We start from the raw sequence: 13,566 nt of genomic DNA, 5'->3' as shown, positions 1-13,566 counted from the left end.
GAGAACTAGAAACATGTATGAGAGTTCACCAGAACCAACGAACATTTTTTAAATGCAAGTCTCTAGTAATTAGGTGCTACGTAGTGTTTAAAAATCTTAATACGTGTTGGCCAACGTGTGTTAAAAAACACCATTTGTTCATTCAGATTACACAATCTTCTAAAGGAGCAGCAACACACTCCAAATTCCAGCCATAAGGGGAAAAATAGCTGTAAAACAAACTGCTACGTCTTGGCGACTTGATGTAGTACACTGGTATTCTGCAGTTTCCAAGATATTCCGAACAGTTTTCTGTCTGGCCCAGCATAGTCAACTTAATAAATTTTTTTTAAAAAATAATGTAGCAAGAGTGTGATGGCACTTCAGAATTTAAAAACCCCCACACGCTTTCTACAAAGCACTACATATCCCACGTCAACACTCCATAAGTCATCACCAAACCACATCAATCCACACACAGATCCTCGACCTGTCTCAACCTACCAACCACCTCAGACATAACCTGGCTCTAACAACTCAACTCCTACTACAGTGGTTCAGTTATAAATTAAGTATAGGTATCTGCTTCCACACACAGCCTCAGATATGCAGCAAACTATTGGACACAAAAGTTGTCAGACAGAAAATGGTCTCATCACAATACAGTAAAGTTACAGGTAAGAAATAAAATGTTTTAAAAGTTTTTCAAATGACTATTCAGACTACCTGCAAGTTATAGATTTTCTGTAACATGGGTGGTATGTAGCACTTCAGAATGCTGACAATATGCTATATCCAGTCAATGACATTCAGGTTACCAATCAAAGTTCCCAATTTTTCTGCCTAGAACAAGTTGAAGAGATAATCATTAATTGTTTAGCTAACTTAAAGACAGTTACAGTCATAAATAAGAAATGGAAGATTTCTTAATATTCTCTGCCATCTTTTCTGAAAGGAAAGACATAAACATATCAACAGAACAAAAGATTATCTTCTATTCAAATGAAGGATTGATTCATCTCCTTTACAGATTGCTCCCAAATGATGAAAACAAGGAACTAGCTATTGGTGTGTGCCGGTAGTATCACAAAGCTGATTTCTTTCTTTTTGACTATTCATCTAAAAATATCAACTTACTTGATCAAAACACATGACCACTGGTTACAGAGAATATCTAAAGATCACTAAATTATCAAGCAGTTGCAGGTACACTGAAGAAAAAAAGATGTTTTCAACCCCTTTCTGAATAGAAAACTCAGACAGTTGCACCTGTAAAAGTTCTCTCCTTAAATACAATTACCAGATCATATATTTTATTTCACAAGTGTAAGCTATACAAATCTACAATGAATTTTTTTTATCTTCTCATTAGCTAGGCAGGACTCCTCCAGGAAACTCTTATTTTTCATCTCGCAGTAGCTTTAGGAATACAACAGAATCCAGATGGGCTGGCATAAGAATTGATTCCAGTACCAGAGATTTATTAAGGCCCTACTTTTTAAAGCATGTAAGATTGTACACCTAGAGGTTAAAAAAAAGTCAAGCATATTAAGCACCGATGAACTGGAAGGGGCATGCACAAGTCCTTTGTTAACACAAAACATCCTTTGTTAAGTCCCACAAAGGGAGAGCCTCCATTTTTTCAAAATTCTCAAGGCCTTTTCCTTGCAAAGATAACCATTGGAAAATCATTGCTATCCCAATGAATCATCTCATTAAGTCCCTGCAAAAACCTTTAAGATTGCCCTGTGCATACTGGAGTTATAATCACACAAATCAAATAAACTGGGAGAGACTGGGGGGACAAATGGAAAATAAATTGTTTTGCAATCACCCCTCCAAACACTCATGTCATTTCGGTTTATTAACAGTGTTCAGACCTGAGCGTGCCCACTATTGCTATTTACTGTAACAATGGTTGCAGATCCCTGCTTGTGTCCCCCACTAATGCCTCTAGGCATACATACCATATAGTTCTCACAACCTGCACTGCCAACTTCTCCAGAAGCACAAGAAGAAAACAGGAGATAGGGACAAGCTACTGAGTGGGAGTCTCACAGCCACTGTAGCTGTAGTCCTTATCGTGGCTTATTCCTGTCTGCTAAGCCCCAGCATAGAGTCCGAAGAGTTGTGATTGGGAGGGAGCCTTGCGCATCCACCAATAAACTGTCTATGAGCTTAATGAGACACTCCCCACACAAACATACAGATAAACTGAAGGAGACCTCTCTGCCCGTCAGGGATAACCCCAAGAACCAAAGGGAACCCCCAATGCCCAACAACCCAGCACACAGTAAGGAGGGCCTGCTTCCTCCTCTTCCCCCACAAAATAATCACAGCACACCCAGAGACCACTATCTGCCACCACTATCAGCAAAGGCTGCAAGACAACCCACCTGTTACCACTGCGGCTCCAAGTAACAGCTGCAAAGTAGAGGAGCCTTGGGCTATGGGCACACTTGCATATGTAGAGCACCAAGTGTTAAACCAGCCATCGGAGATAACAGCAGGGGAAGTGCTGCCCTGTGTTCACACTGTCAGCTGCAAGCGCAGTGGCATGGCCACATTTGTGGTACTTGCACCGGCACTCGGAGTGCTCCATTATGGGCAACTATCCCACAGAGCGCCTCTTCCCATTCTGGCACTGAGGCTTGTGGGAAGGAGGAGGTGGGGCATCCAGCAAGACTTGTGCTTCCGTCCACATTTGGTTCCATCTTTCAATCTTTTTTTGTATGGCACGCTCTGTCTTTCCTTTCAGTCTGCGGGAATGGATCCTGAACTGCCGAGGAATATGCTGATGGGTCTTGCCAGCACATCACGAATTGCAGTTGAGTTACTCCTGACTGTCACTTTGTAGCTTAAGGAGTCCGAAGACCATGTTGATATGCATAATGCATATGACACGAGATTGCCTGTGGCATTCATGGACATGCTCGCCCCTGTGGAACACTGCTTTTGGGCTTGGGAAACAAGCACTGAATGGTAGTATCACATCATTATGCAAGTCTGGGATGACAAGCAGTGGCTGCAGAACTTTCAGATGAGGAATGCCACTTTTATGGGACTGCGTGTTGAGCATGCCCCCACCCTGCTGCGCAAGGACATGAGATTTAGAGCTGCCCTTCCTGTGGAGAAGCAGGTGACAACTGCAATTTGGAAGCTGGCTACTCCAGACAGCTACCGATTGGTTGCTAACCAGTTCGGAGGGGGTAAGTCTGCCGTTGGAATAATGTTGACGCAAATGTGCAGGGCCATTAATCGCATCCTGCTCAGAAGAACTGTGACTCTGGGCAATGTGCGTGACATTGTGGATGGCTTTGCACAAATGGGTTTCCCTAACTGCGGAGGGGCGATAGATGGCACGTATATTCCAATTCTGGCACCAGACCACCTAGCCTACACGTATATAAATCAGAAAGGGTATTTCTCGATGGTTCTCCAGGCACGTGTGAATCACGGTGGACATTTCACAGACATTAACGCAGGCTGGTCTGGAAAGGTGCATGACACATTCATCTGTCAGAACAGAGGTCTGTTCAGGAAGCTGCAAGATGAGACTTTATTTCCAGACCAGAAGATCACCCTAGGGGAAGTCGAAATGCCCATTGTGATCCTTGGAGGCCCCATCTACCACTTAATACAATGGCTCATGAAACCATACACAGGGAGCATTGACAGCAGCAAGGAGCGGTTCAACAACAGGCTGAGTCCGTGCAGAATGACTGTTGAGTGTGCTTTTGACCATTTATAGGGCTGCTGGTGCTGTCTGTATGAGAAGCTGGACCTGGCTGACAACAACATCCCTATGGTTATAGCCACGTGCTGTACCCTCCACAACATTTGAGAAGGGAAGGGTGAAAGCTTCACTCAGGCATGGACCGCTGAGGTTGAATGCCTGGAAGCTGAATTTGTACAGCCAGAGACCAGGGCTATTAGAGGGGACCAGCGCGGGTCCATAAGGATTAGGGATGCCTTGAGGGAGCAGTTCGATGCTGAAAGCCACCAGTAATGTTTGGTGCCCTGCACAGGAGTGAAGTGCAGTGGTTCCAATACTAGTAGACATCTGTGTTTGCTATGTATGATACACTCACTAGCAGTGCCTGTTGCTGTCCTGGGCAATGCTATCTTTTACTTAATGTAATAAAGAATGTTTCCAAACCCAAAAAATTCATTTATTGGAAAGAAACAACTGCTGGAGAAACACACATGGCATGACACATCTGTGCTGTGTGGGAGGAGTGAAGAGGGCGGGGTGGGGAACGGAACAATCACAGATTTCTGTATGTCCTGTTATCACATTCTGCCTTCCTGTCTGGAGCGCCGTGCAATGAGTTCTGTACTTCAGGCTGGCTAAAATGCATGGTGATGGGGGCCGACTGCAGTGGGTAAGGGTTGTAGTTTGCAGGGCTGGGCGGTGAAGCTAAAGGTTTTGGAGGAGCTGGTGGCAATAAGAAACCAGATGCTGGGAAAAGTGGGTTGGCAGTGACCTGGGGGAACAAGAGTTTTGAGACAAGGGCTGCAGCAGGGAAGTAGGAGGGACATGGATCTGCTCCGTATGCAGTGCTATGTGTGCCTGCAGTGAGCCCGACTGGCGCTCCATAATGCTTAGGAGCCACTCCACGGTTTGTTGCAGATGATCCACATTCTCCTGGTGGACCCTCCTTTCAGTCTCCCATCACTCCTGGGCTTTTTTATTTTCACTAAGAGACTGCTGCATGACTTCATGCAGAAGGTTCTCCTTGCTTTTTCGTGGCTGCTTCTTGAGTCTTTGCAGACTTTCAGCCATTGATAACAAGGACAGTTGAGATCTCAGGGTTCCATCTGTAAAGCCAAAATGCAACATTTAAACAGAAGCAGCATTGTTAACACTAGACAGAGCAATGATTCGGCCGAACTTCTAGACAAGCACAGTACACACACTAGCACAAACTGCCTATCCCAAGCTGAGCGGACATAAGAGCCCAAAAATGGTGAGTAACCACAGGGGTTGGGGGGACTGATTGTTCCAGAGCCTTACTGTCCTCTGGGGTCCTGTGCCCTAGGGAGAGCCAGCAGTTGCAAGGGGGCCCTATACTGAACACTGTCCCCACATTTTCCACAGGATGTGTTTGTCCTGAAAGATCTCTCACTGCTGAGGGTGACCTGGGAAGCAAGGGAGGGTCTTCTGCAACAATGTGGCTTCCGACCTGGCCCTATGCGGCTTGCCTGTGTGCAGCAATGGTCCCCCCGCCCCTCACAGCACAACGGCACAGATATGTTAGGTTTACTGGGACAAGGAGCACAGTAGCTCTGCCAAGGAACTTGCACAAGTGGATTGCCAAGCTTCTGCATGAGACCTCTGATGAGATCACTGATGTCGATTACCACGATGTGAGAGAGTACATCAACGCCCTGTTCCACATCTAGGCATGCACACAGCCCTAACCCTTCTTTCTGCAACCCTCTTTGCACCAACAGCCTGCATCCAACAACCTGACTCAAAATAAAAGCCGCTTACCAAGCACCTCATCTGCTGTTTGTTCTTTTACAAATACTGTCAGCTGCGACCAGCTACCTTCCGCCTGGCTTGAGAACAGCTCCTGGCTGCATGCATCTAGGGATGCCGGACCGTCCTCTGGCTCTGGGCCCCCTCCTCCTTAGCACCCTCGTTCCCGCTTTCCTCCTCGTGCTTTGTTGCACAGCCTCTTAAGTGTCCGCGGTGTTCTTCAGAGTCGAAGTCTGGTCGCCCCCAAGTATCTCGTCCAGGTCTTTGTAGAACCAACAGGTTTGCCTCCCGCACTTTCTAGTAAGCATTGCGCAGCTCCTTCACTTTAACCCTGCGCTGCAGTGCATCCCATGACTCTTGATATCTGCCCGTAGGTATCATAATTCCCTACAGCTGGAGCACAGCTGGGACTGGACATCTTCCTCCCCCCAAACACTGGTGAGGTCCAGCACCTCGCCATTGCTCCATAATGGGGATCGCCTGGCAAGTGGAGGCATGGTCACCGGAAAGATGCGCTGAGAGCACTCCAGGCCTAGCTGAGCAAACAGGAAGGGGACTTTTAAAATTCCCAGAGAATTCAAAGGGCAGGTCTGATGGTTGGTCACCTGAGGGCAGAGCAGTATACTTCAAAGTGATGACCAGAGTAGCTAGAACAGGCATTGTGGGACACTTCCTGGAAGCTGATCAGAGCACATTAATAGACCAGGTCATCTACACTAGCACCAAGGCGCTCCAGCCAGGGCGTAGTGAGCTCATTGCTTCTCATGGAGGTGGATTACCAGGGGCACTCCAGCCATGGAGTCCGGGCACTCTACGTGCCTTGCCAGTGTGGACACCTCAGGAGTTAGAACACCTGGGGCTGATTTAATGCACTCCAACTTACGAGTGCAGCCAAGCCCTCACTGAAGTACTGGGAAAGGGAAAGCATGATGATTTGAAAGACAGTGGGCAAGAGGCTGCAAGGACTGATAGAACAGAGGTAGCAGGAAGAGTGTAGAACTGATGACTTTTTGTGGGGGACAGGGCAAGAAGCAGCACTTTACCAAGAGAATATCAGTTTTATCTAGATAATGTTATTTTTATTTTAACTATTAAGGGTATATCTTAGAGTGTGGGAAACATCTCATGAGCAGTATCAGCATCTTTCATTCTCACACGCGTTCTATTCATAGAACATTCCCTTCACCCTCCCTCCCCCTATCCCCAATATCACAGATGACAGGTATTAGTTGTAGAAGAAAGCAGTCATTTAATTCTAAAAACCTAAGACAGTCTTTTCTGGAGTATGCGCGAACAGACACACACACACCCCTTTCGCAGATCTAAAGGCCGTGTTTACTGAAGAAATCCCCACTGATCTTCATTGATCTATGACTGATAATTATTTGTGGGCTAGCACTGGCTTAATCAATTTTAGATAATTACTCTTTTGCTATGCAGTATGTACAAGGGAAAAGTACTCAAATTACCACAGCTGCAGGCCAAGATATCTACAACCTCTCATGAGACATTTACTGATATATAATAATCTCCTATGCTCATTTGGGGTTGTTGTTGAAAGGCTAAAAGATATTCCCTCAATTCTGCAAAACAATTATTTTAATTCTAAAAACCACTGTGCTTAAATACTAATAGAAAACCAGAACACAGCACAAACTAGTAGTTGAATGCACTTATAAATAAAATTCAGTCTGAGCATATGATTTATTTACCTTAGTTTTACTAGCTCTGAAAGATACACTTACAGATTCACAGCCCAGCAATAATTCTGTGTATGTAATTATGAAGAAACCAGTCTATGATCAAAGACTTCCCAGCAAGACAGTTCACAGAGCTTATTTTATAAATTACTTCCTAATTACAGGTAATTTTTCACAGTAGTATAACTTCTCTAAAAATGGTAGATTAACTAGTGACTCGGTTTTAGAAACTTATTTTATTCATCACCATTATGCTAAACTTTGTCCAGTCAAGTTTGACCGGAGTTAGAATTTTGAACTTCACTATACAAAGCAATTAATTCAATAGGGCTGTCAAATACACTCACCTGTTCACCACACCAGTTACTGCTCAGTTTAAGCTTTCTGTTTTACAGTTATTAAAAGAGCCCCAAAATAGATCAAAACCCAATGATTAAAGCAACATGAAATAAAAAACTCACTCTGCAGCAGCAGTTCCTGTTCCTTGTGTCCCGCTCAGGTTTGGCCCAGCAGCCCAGTAATCATGACGGAGAGGCGGCTGGGCCAAACTTGGGCAATGCTATCATCCCAAAAGCCAGGTTGCAATGCCTGGAGCGGGGAGCTGGACCCAAAGTCATGCAACAGCTCCTGTGAGAGTTTGGGGCAGGCTCACTCTGCACCCCACCCCCCACCAACACCACCCCCACTGAGGCCTTCCACACATACCCCACTGGAGCAGGACCCAACCCTAGATGGGTAAAGAAGATGGAAAATATAAGAAATTCCTAAAAAATAAAATGAAAAATTATACAAAAATAAGAAGGATTTCATGGGATTCTAGTTTTCAGCCCACTGGCAGCAAAGGAAACCCTCCAACAAACCACTTATGGCACTGACTTCTTCAATCTACAGAGTGACTGCTTAATTTAGAGAGGTGTGTATTGCCTCAATTTGAGTCAATTGTGGGCTAAAACTGAAGCTTCTCCATCATTGTCTTAGTTTTACCCCATAAAAATACTATATTTGTGCAAGAAGCTTCAGCCACCCACCTTTCTCTCCAAACACTCCGCATGGGATCTGAGCATTGATAGCACATGGCATAAGTCTTTCAGCTAGTGACCCACTGGATGTTCTGTCAAAGGTCAACTTCAAGGTGATTTCTTTATGAGTGTTGATTACACTTAGAATTTTTTGTAAAAATTCTGACCCTAGCAATGGAAGTTCCAGAGTGTGGACAAGTGGCACAATCTGCCCCTTCTTTGGCATACACATTATTCAATTTCAGTGTCACCACATTATCAGCTGAGCCTTTTTATCCCTCCATCTTCATCTCCTTGCCTGTAAATATTTGGCTGCTTTTTTGCTGTTTTTCTTAATTATGTCAAGGGTCCTGCAGATCTCTTCAATACCTACCAATTGACTATGCCTCCAACTTCTAAGTTTGACAAAACACTAAATTTTTGTTTAACCTGAGTAAACAACACAAACAGATCCAGAAACTTTCAGTAACCTTCCTAGTTTATACTGTAATAGGGATTGCATATGGTCACAAAAGCTTCCCTTCTTCAGCCACAGGAGCCAACCGATGAATCTGCTCCCTCTCTTCAGCTGCTGAGTCTTCAAATTCAAACCACAACTTTCCTAAAGAGCAGTTTGGGTGGAGCATCCCTCCAGTAAACCAAGCCTCTGTGTCTCCATGCATCCTCTGGCATATGTGGGTTTTTTTTGTCTTTGTCCCATAACATACCCATCTTACAACTTTGTTTAATATTTACCCTCTGACAGCATCTCATATCAAACAGTTTTCAAACCACTTAGTTCCTTCTCCACAACAGGGCTTGGTAGAACACTTTCTAGAACATCTACGGCACCTTCTTTTTTCAGGAACATTTCTGACTCACCACCACCTCTAGCTGCTCTGTATTTTTGAAGCAAGCCAAAGCCACACGTCCACAGGCCACTTGTTATAAAAGTTCATGTTTAAAATCAAGTTTACACAAGAAGAAAAAGATATTTCACATCTGGGGTCAGGCTTGAGAGATTACAAGTATCGGTTACAAGGTTTACAAGATACATACAAAGTACACAACCAGCATAGACCCAGATTGCAGTGTGAGAGTTTTTAAAGCATCAGTGAATAAGTGATCTTGGGTGTGCCACCCACAGAATGTACTTAGAATCCAAGTCACTATTGGTGTAGTGAATAGGTACATGGGTGAGGTGGTTCATCAGGGGAGGAAGTGGGTTATTTCCCTGACCCGTGGTCTCCATATAGCTAATGGACAATTATTTGTTAAATGAAGCTGAGATGCCTCCCATAGACACAGCCCAAAATGGAAGACAAACTTAGTGGTGTTAATAGTCAAGAATAAGAGAATCTTATTTTGTGACTTTTTTACCAACAGAATCTACTTTTATCCCGTTAAAGTTCTTTCCATAATAAAATGATTACATAATGAAGTGAAATCAAACTAGCTTGACACAGTGAACACCACAAAACTTCACTACAATATTCTCCTTCAAAGAAAAATTTAGGTATAACCACGCCAGACACCTAGGGTTTACCTCCTCAGAGCCTATATACTAAATTCCTTTGCCCAGAGGGAGCTAATCAAAAAGCACAGATATTCCAGAGAATACATCACTATTATTAAAACTCTGTGCCCAAGATTCTTTCCCTGACAGGTACTGCTACAATGTAATTAAGTTAAAAGTAAGTACTAATACCTAGAGCTGCGGGCAGATACAAAATTTGTATCCTCATCCAATCTGCAAATGTGGTCCACAGATATCAAGCAGATATCCGCAGATTTGCAGGGCTCTAGTAATACCACAGTAATAAGTACTGTATGGCATGCCTAGGGCATTACGATGGCCTGTAATCGCACAATCCACATATCCTTTACAGAGGCCTCCCTGCAGTATTTTCCCCCTATATTTCCCGGCAGCCCCGTGGTCCGAGCTTGAAAGTCAGTCCTGTTTGGCATGACACTCAATCTAAACAACAGATTTTGTTTTATTTTCTGAAGCATTAGTATAGTAGTCATCCAATATTTATCTGTATGTACAAAAAAAAGTAGAGAGTTAATATTCCAGGGTAGATGTTATGTCCTGCTGCAGTATCACATTGAAAGTAGTATAAAAATCTTTTCTAAAATGGACAACAGGCTTTTTGGTGCAGATTAATGCTTAGAAGCTGTGGAAAGAGTTGTGTCCCAATTTTTAAAGAATTTATATTGATAAGGCAGAAATTTCTTTTTATGAGCATCTTAAAAGATTAATGACAAAAATTAAGAATTTAATGTGATATGGGAGTAATTCTTCTTCTCTATAGAGCCTCAGATGTGTGAGGAAAAAGATAGGTGCAATCTCTAGGGAGTTGTGGAGATAGGAAATGGTACAGCAATCTAACGGTTTACAAAGCAAAATGTGCATGTTTGCTGCCTGTCTGTAATTTGTTATTCTTTAGATATAATTTAGTATCAGTGTTTGAAATCCAATGAAAACATTTTAATACTTTCCAGTCTTTTGGACTTCCCAGACACAAGGTCAGTTAGCAATTAAGACATGGCAAACTGTTAAAGTGATGCTCTGAAGGCAACACTTGAAAAAAAAAAATCAACGATTAAAATTGACTTTTCATTGTCTCTAGGTAAGGTCAGCATTTTGGGAAGCCGTAACTCATTGCTGAAAAACACAATCCCAGCTTTTTTATCTGAAACAAACAAGAAGTCCTGACTCCACACATACCAACAGCTGTGTTAACTATGCAACCCTCTTCACTACAAAGGAACACTAATATCATTACTGATTTACACACTTAAAAAAAAAGAACATAGTTTATCACATCAAAGCAGCACTTGGACTCAGGGAGAAAGCAATGTACAAAATAGAGATAAACACTAAGGGACTGATTATGCATTATCAGGTCAAAGATATCCATCAAGGCTTCCAAATGAATCCGTCACCATATGGAAAGCATGATGCAGATACCAATAATTATGGTGCATAACTGCCTCTGAACAGAGTGCATAAAATAAAAAAGAATGGATTTTAAGACATTAAGATCTTAAGCAACTGTTGCATATGGGGCTATTGAACAATAAGCAGAACTCAAAAAACAACTCAAGGGGCAAACAAGAACTAAGCAAAGAATCTGATGTATTTTTAAAATAAAAACCGAAGAAAAGCTTGTGGATGTTGTACCCAATTATTTCTGAACTGAAATGTCTTCACCACTTAGGAAGCCAGTATCTTTCCGCCACGCAGAAAGGAGCAAGTTACCGTGAGTGGACAGTGTGTATGTGAACGTAAAATATAGATGCAAAGTGTTCTTAGGTGGGGAGATTTGATAAACCCTGGCAAAAGAAAATAAGACAGAGAGGGGCTGGAGCTGTCCCCCATACCTAGGGGAGAGCTGCAGAGTGCCTGTGACAAGGAGGGATGGGAAGAGCAGGATCAGAGCGAGTGGCCCTGCGGCTGGTGCTATCACTTCTCACCGCACCCTGATGAGGCTGGAGCCGGGGCAGGAGGAGAGTGTCTGGAGGCCCCGAGGAGAGGGGAGCTGGCGGTGACTAGAGCACACGGAGTATCCTTTGCCCTGGGCGCTGAGAGGAGACAGGAGGAGGAGCGAGGAAAGACACGGTCAGGGGGCAGCACTAAGCGGAGCGGGGCCCGGGAGCGGCTGGCGCGGGAAGCCCTTCCCAGGCGGGTGCCCGGCTGTCCTCGTCCCACACTCACCCGGACCAGGTTGCTGACGGCAGCCTGCACGGCAGCCACGGGGGCGGTCAGGTCGGGGATGGCCTTGCCATCCACCTCCCCCTCCTCGTGCATGATGACCAGGTGGGAGATCTGCTGCGCCACGGGCTCCAGGATGCTCTCGATGGTGCGGGTGTGGAAGACGGGCATGGCGGCGGCGTGGCAAGGGAGCCGGGGCCCGAACTCTGGACAAACTCCTGGCGAACCTCTCTCCTCCGGCGGCGGCGACGCTGCCCGGCCAACTCCTCGGAAAAACTACAGCGGCCCGACAGGAACTCTCGGCTCGGCCAGCCTCGGGATTCGAACTCGCCCCACTCCTCACTCAGCAGCGACTGCCCCACTGACTCGTCGCCTCCAGCAGCCCGGTGGGGGCTCGCAACAGGTGCAACCTACCCCTCCCGTTCCCCGCCCACTCTCCGCTCCCGCCCAATGGCGGAGCTCTGCCGGTGGCTCCCAATGGCTGCGGCGTCGCGTCCATCAACATTCCAACGGCTCCGGCCCGCTTTTCCCAACCAAGTTTGGTTGCATAGGCTCTGGTTTCCCAGCGTTAGATGACGTCAGAGATTCTGGTGTCCATATAAGGAGATGGTTAAGCCAAAGCGACCGGACTAACGAGGGAGGGGGAGATGGGAGTGAGGGATTCCAAAAGCGTGAGGGCGAGGGAACGCCCTGTCCGGTCAGCTGCTCACACGGCTCCGGCTAAGGGGCTAGTAGGTGCGTTGGGGGTCTGGTGCGCCTACTAGGCTCAATGCACCAGCCTGTGGTGTTGGCAGCCAGTTTTAAGGCGCTTGTTTTCCAAGGGAGCTGGGGGGTGGATTAATTCCTACTCCTGGAGGGAAGGTGGGGTGGTTAAAAAACTACCGATTTGTTTTCAGATTCCTGTGTGTTGCTGCGAAAAGCCGGAATTTCGTCCCTAGGTGCAACTTGTAAGATTCGGTGGGCTCTTTTCTTCTCTCTTTCTCCTACGATATCTCCAAAAAAACTATTATTCAGTGCTAATTTCTGGGACTGCTCGATAGGCTGTAAGTGGTTTTCAGAAGTGGCTTCCACACATGGGGCTGTGTGTTTACACACAGGCATATTAACCACCCCACCCAGTGCGCTTAAACCACTTCTTCCTTTCTCTCGCGAAGAATCTTACTTTGAAGAAATGACTTCTTGAAACATTGTTCTCCGAGAGACACGTGGAGCTTTACATGTCATGCGCCTATCGCGGAAACGTTTGTCCCCTAGAGACTGTGATGCAAAGGAATGTTGTGCTAACATGGTTTTCCATCCTCGTTCTGAGGATTCCAGCTACATCCTTCATTTGTGACCCGGGATCCCTTTTGAATGTTTTTAATATATTACATATTGCACCTTTCCTCGCTGATAGGACACTTATAACAAGCACTTCTGCTGTTTGAATCTTCTTTTATTCCAAGCAAAGGTCGTGTTTATTTGCCTAAATACTCTCTTAAGCTATTTGCATCTTTAGCAGGATTGGGCACCTAAAAGTGAAACTGACTCTGTTTTTCCTTGTCCTATGTGAATGAAATTCAGAAATTAAACTAAGTGATAAGTAAAATGGACTTCTAAAACTATTGCAGCTTCATAACCATCCATCTAAAGTGGTGGTAGTAACCAAGGCGTGGAAATTTGCTTTAAAATATGCTTGTGTGTTTG

The 13,566-nt window shown here is 44.9% G+C and overlaps 1 protein-coding gene and 1 long non-coding RNA gene across 2 annotated transcripts in view; both read right to left on the bottom strand.

Moving 5' to 3' along the window:
* VCL (vinculin) overlaps positions 1–12,319 on the bottom strand; it is a 120,789-nt gene extending 108,470 nt beyond the window's left edge. The window contains 1 exon segment of the mRNA XM_075072655.1: positions 11,884–12,319. Coding sequence (XP_074928756.1) covers positions 11,884–12,051 — 168 coding nt within the window. The 5' untranslated portion in view covers positions 12,052–12,319.
* Positions 4,139–5,652, bottom strand: LOC116834396 (uncharacterized). Its single transcript, XR_004375934.2, has 2 exons — positions 5,477–5,652; positions 4,139–4,800 (listed from the first exon to the last, which is right to left on the bottom strand). It is a non-coding gene; the product is annotated as an uncharacterized LOC116834396 (long non-coding RNA).
* Positions 12,320–13,566: the final 1,247 nt, after the last annotated feature.

The sequence above is a fragment of the Chelonoidis abingdonii genome, chromosome 15, assembly GCF_003597395.2.
Source record: "Chelonoidis abingdonii isolate Lonesome George chromosome 15, CheloAbing_2.0, whole genome shotgun sequence".
Taxonomy (NCBI): domain Eukaryota; kingdom Metazoa; phylum Chordata; order Testudines; family Testudinidae; genus Chelonoidis; species Chelonoidis abingdonii.
This window is presented reverse-complemented; position numbering and strand designations above follow the sequence as displayed.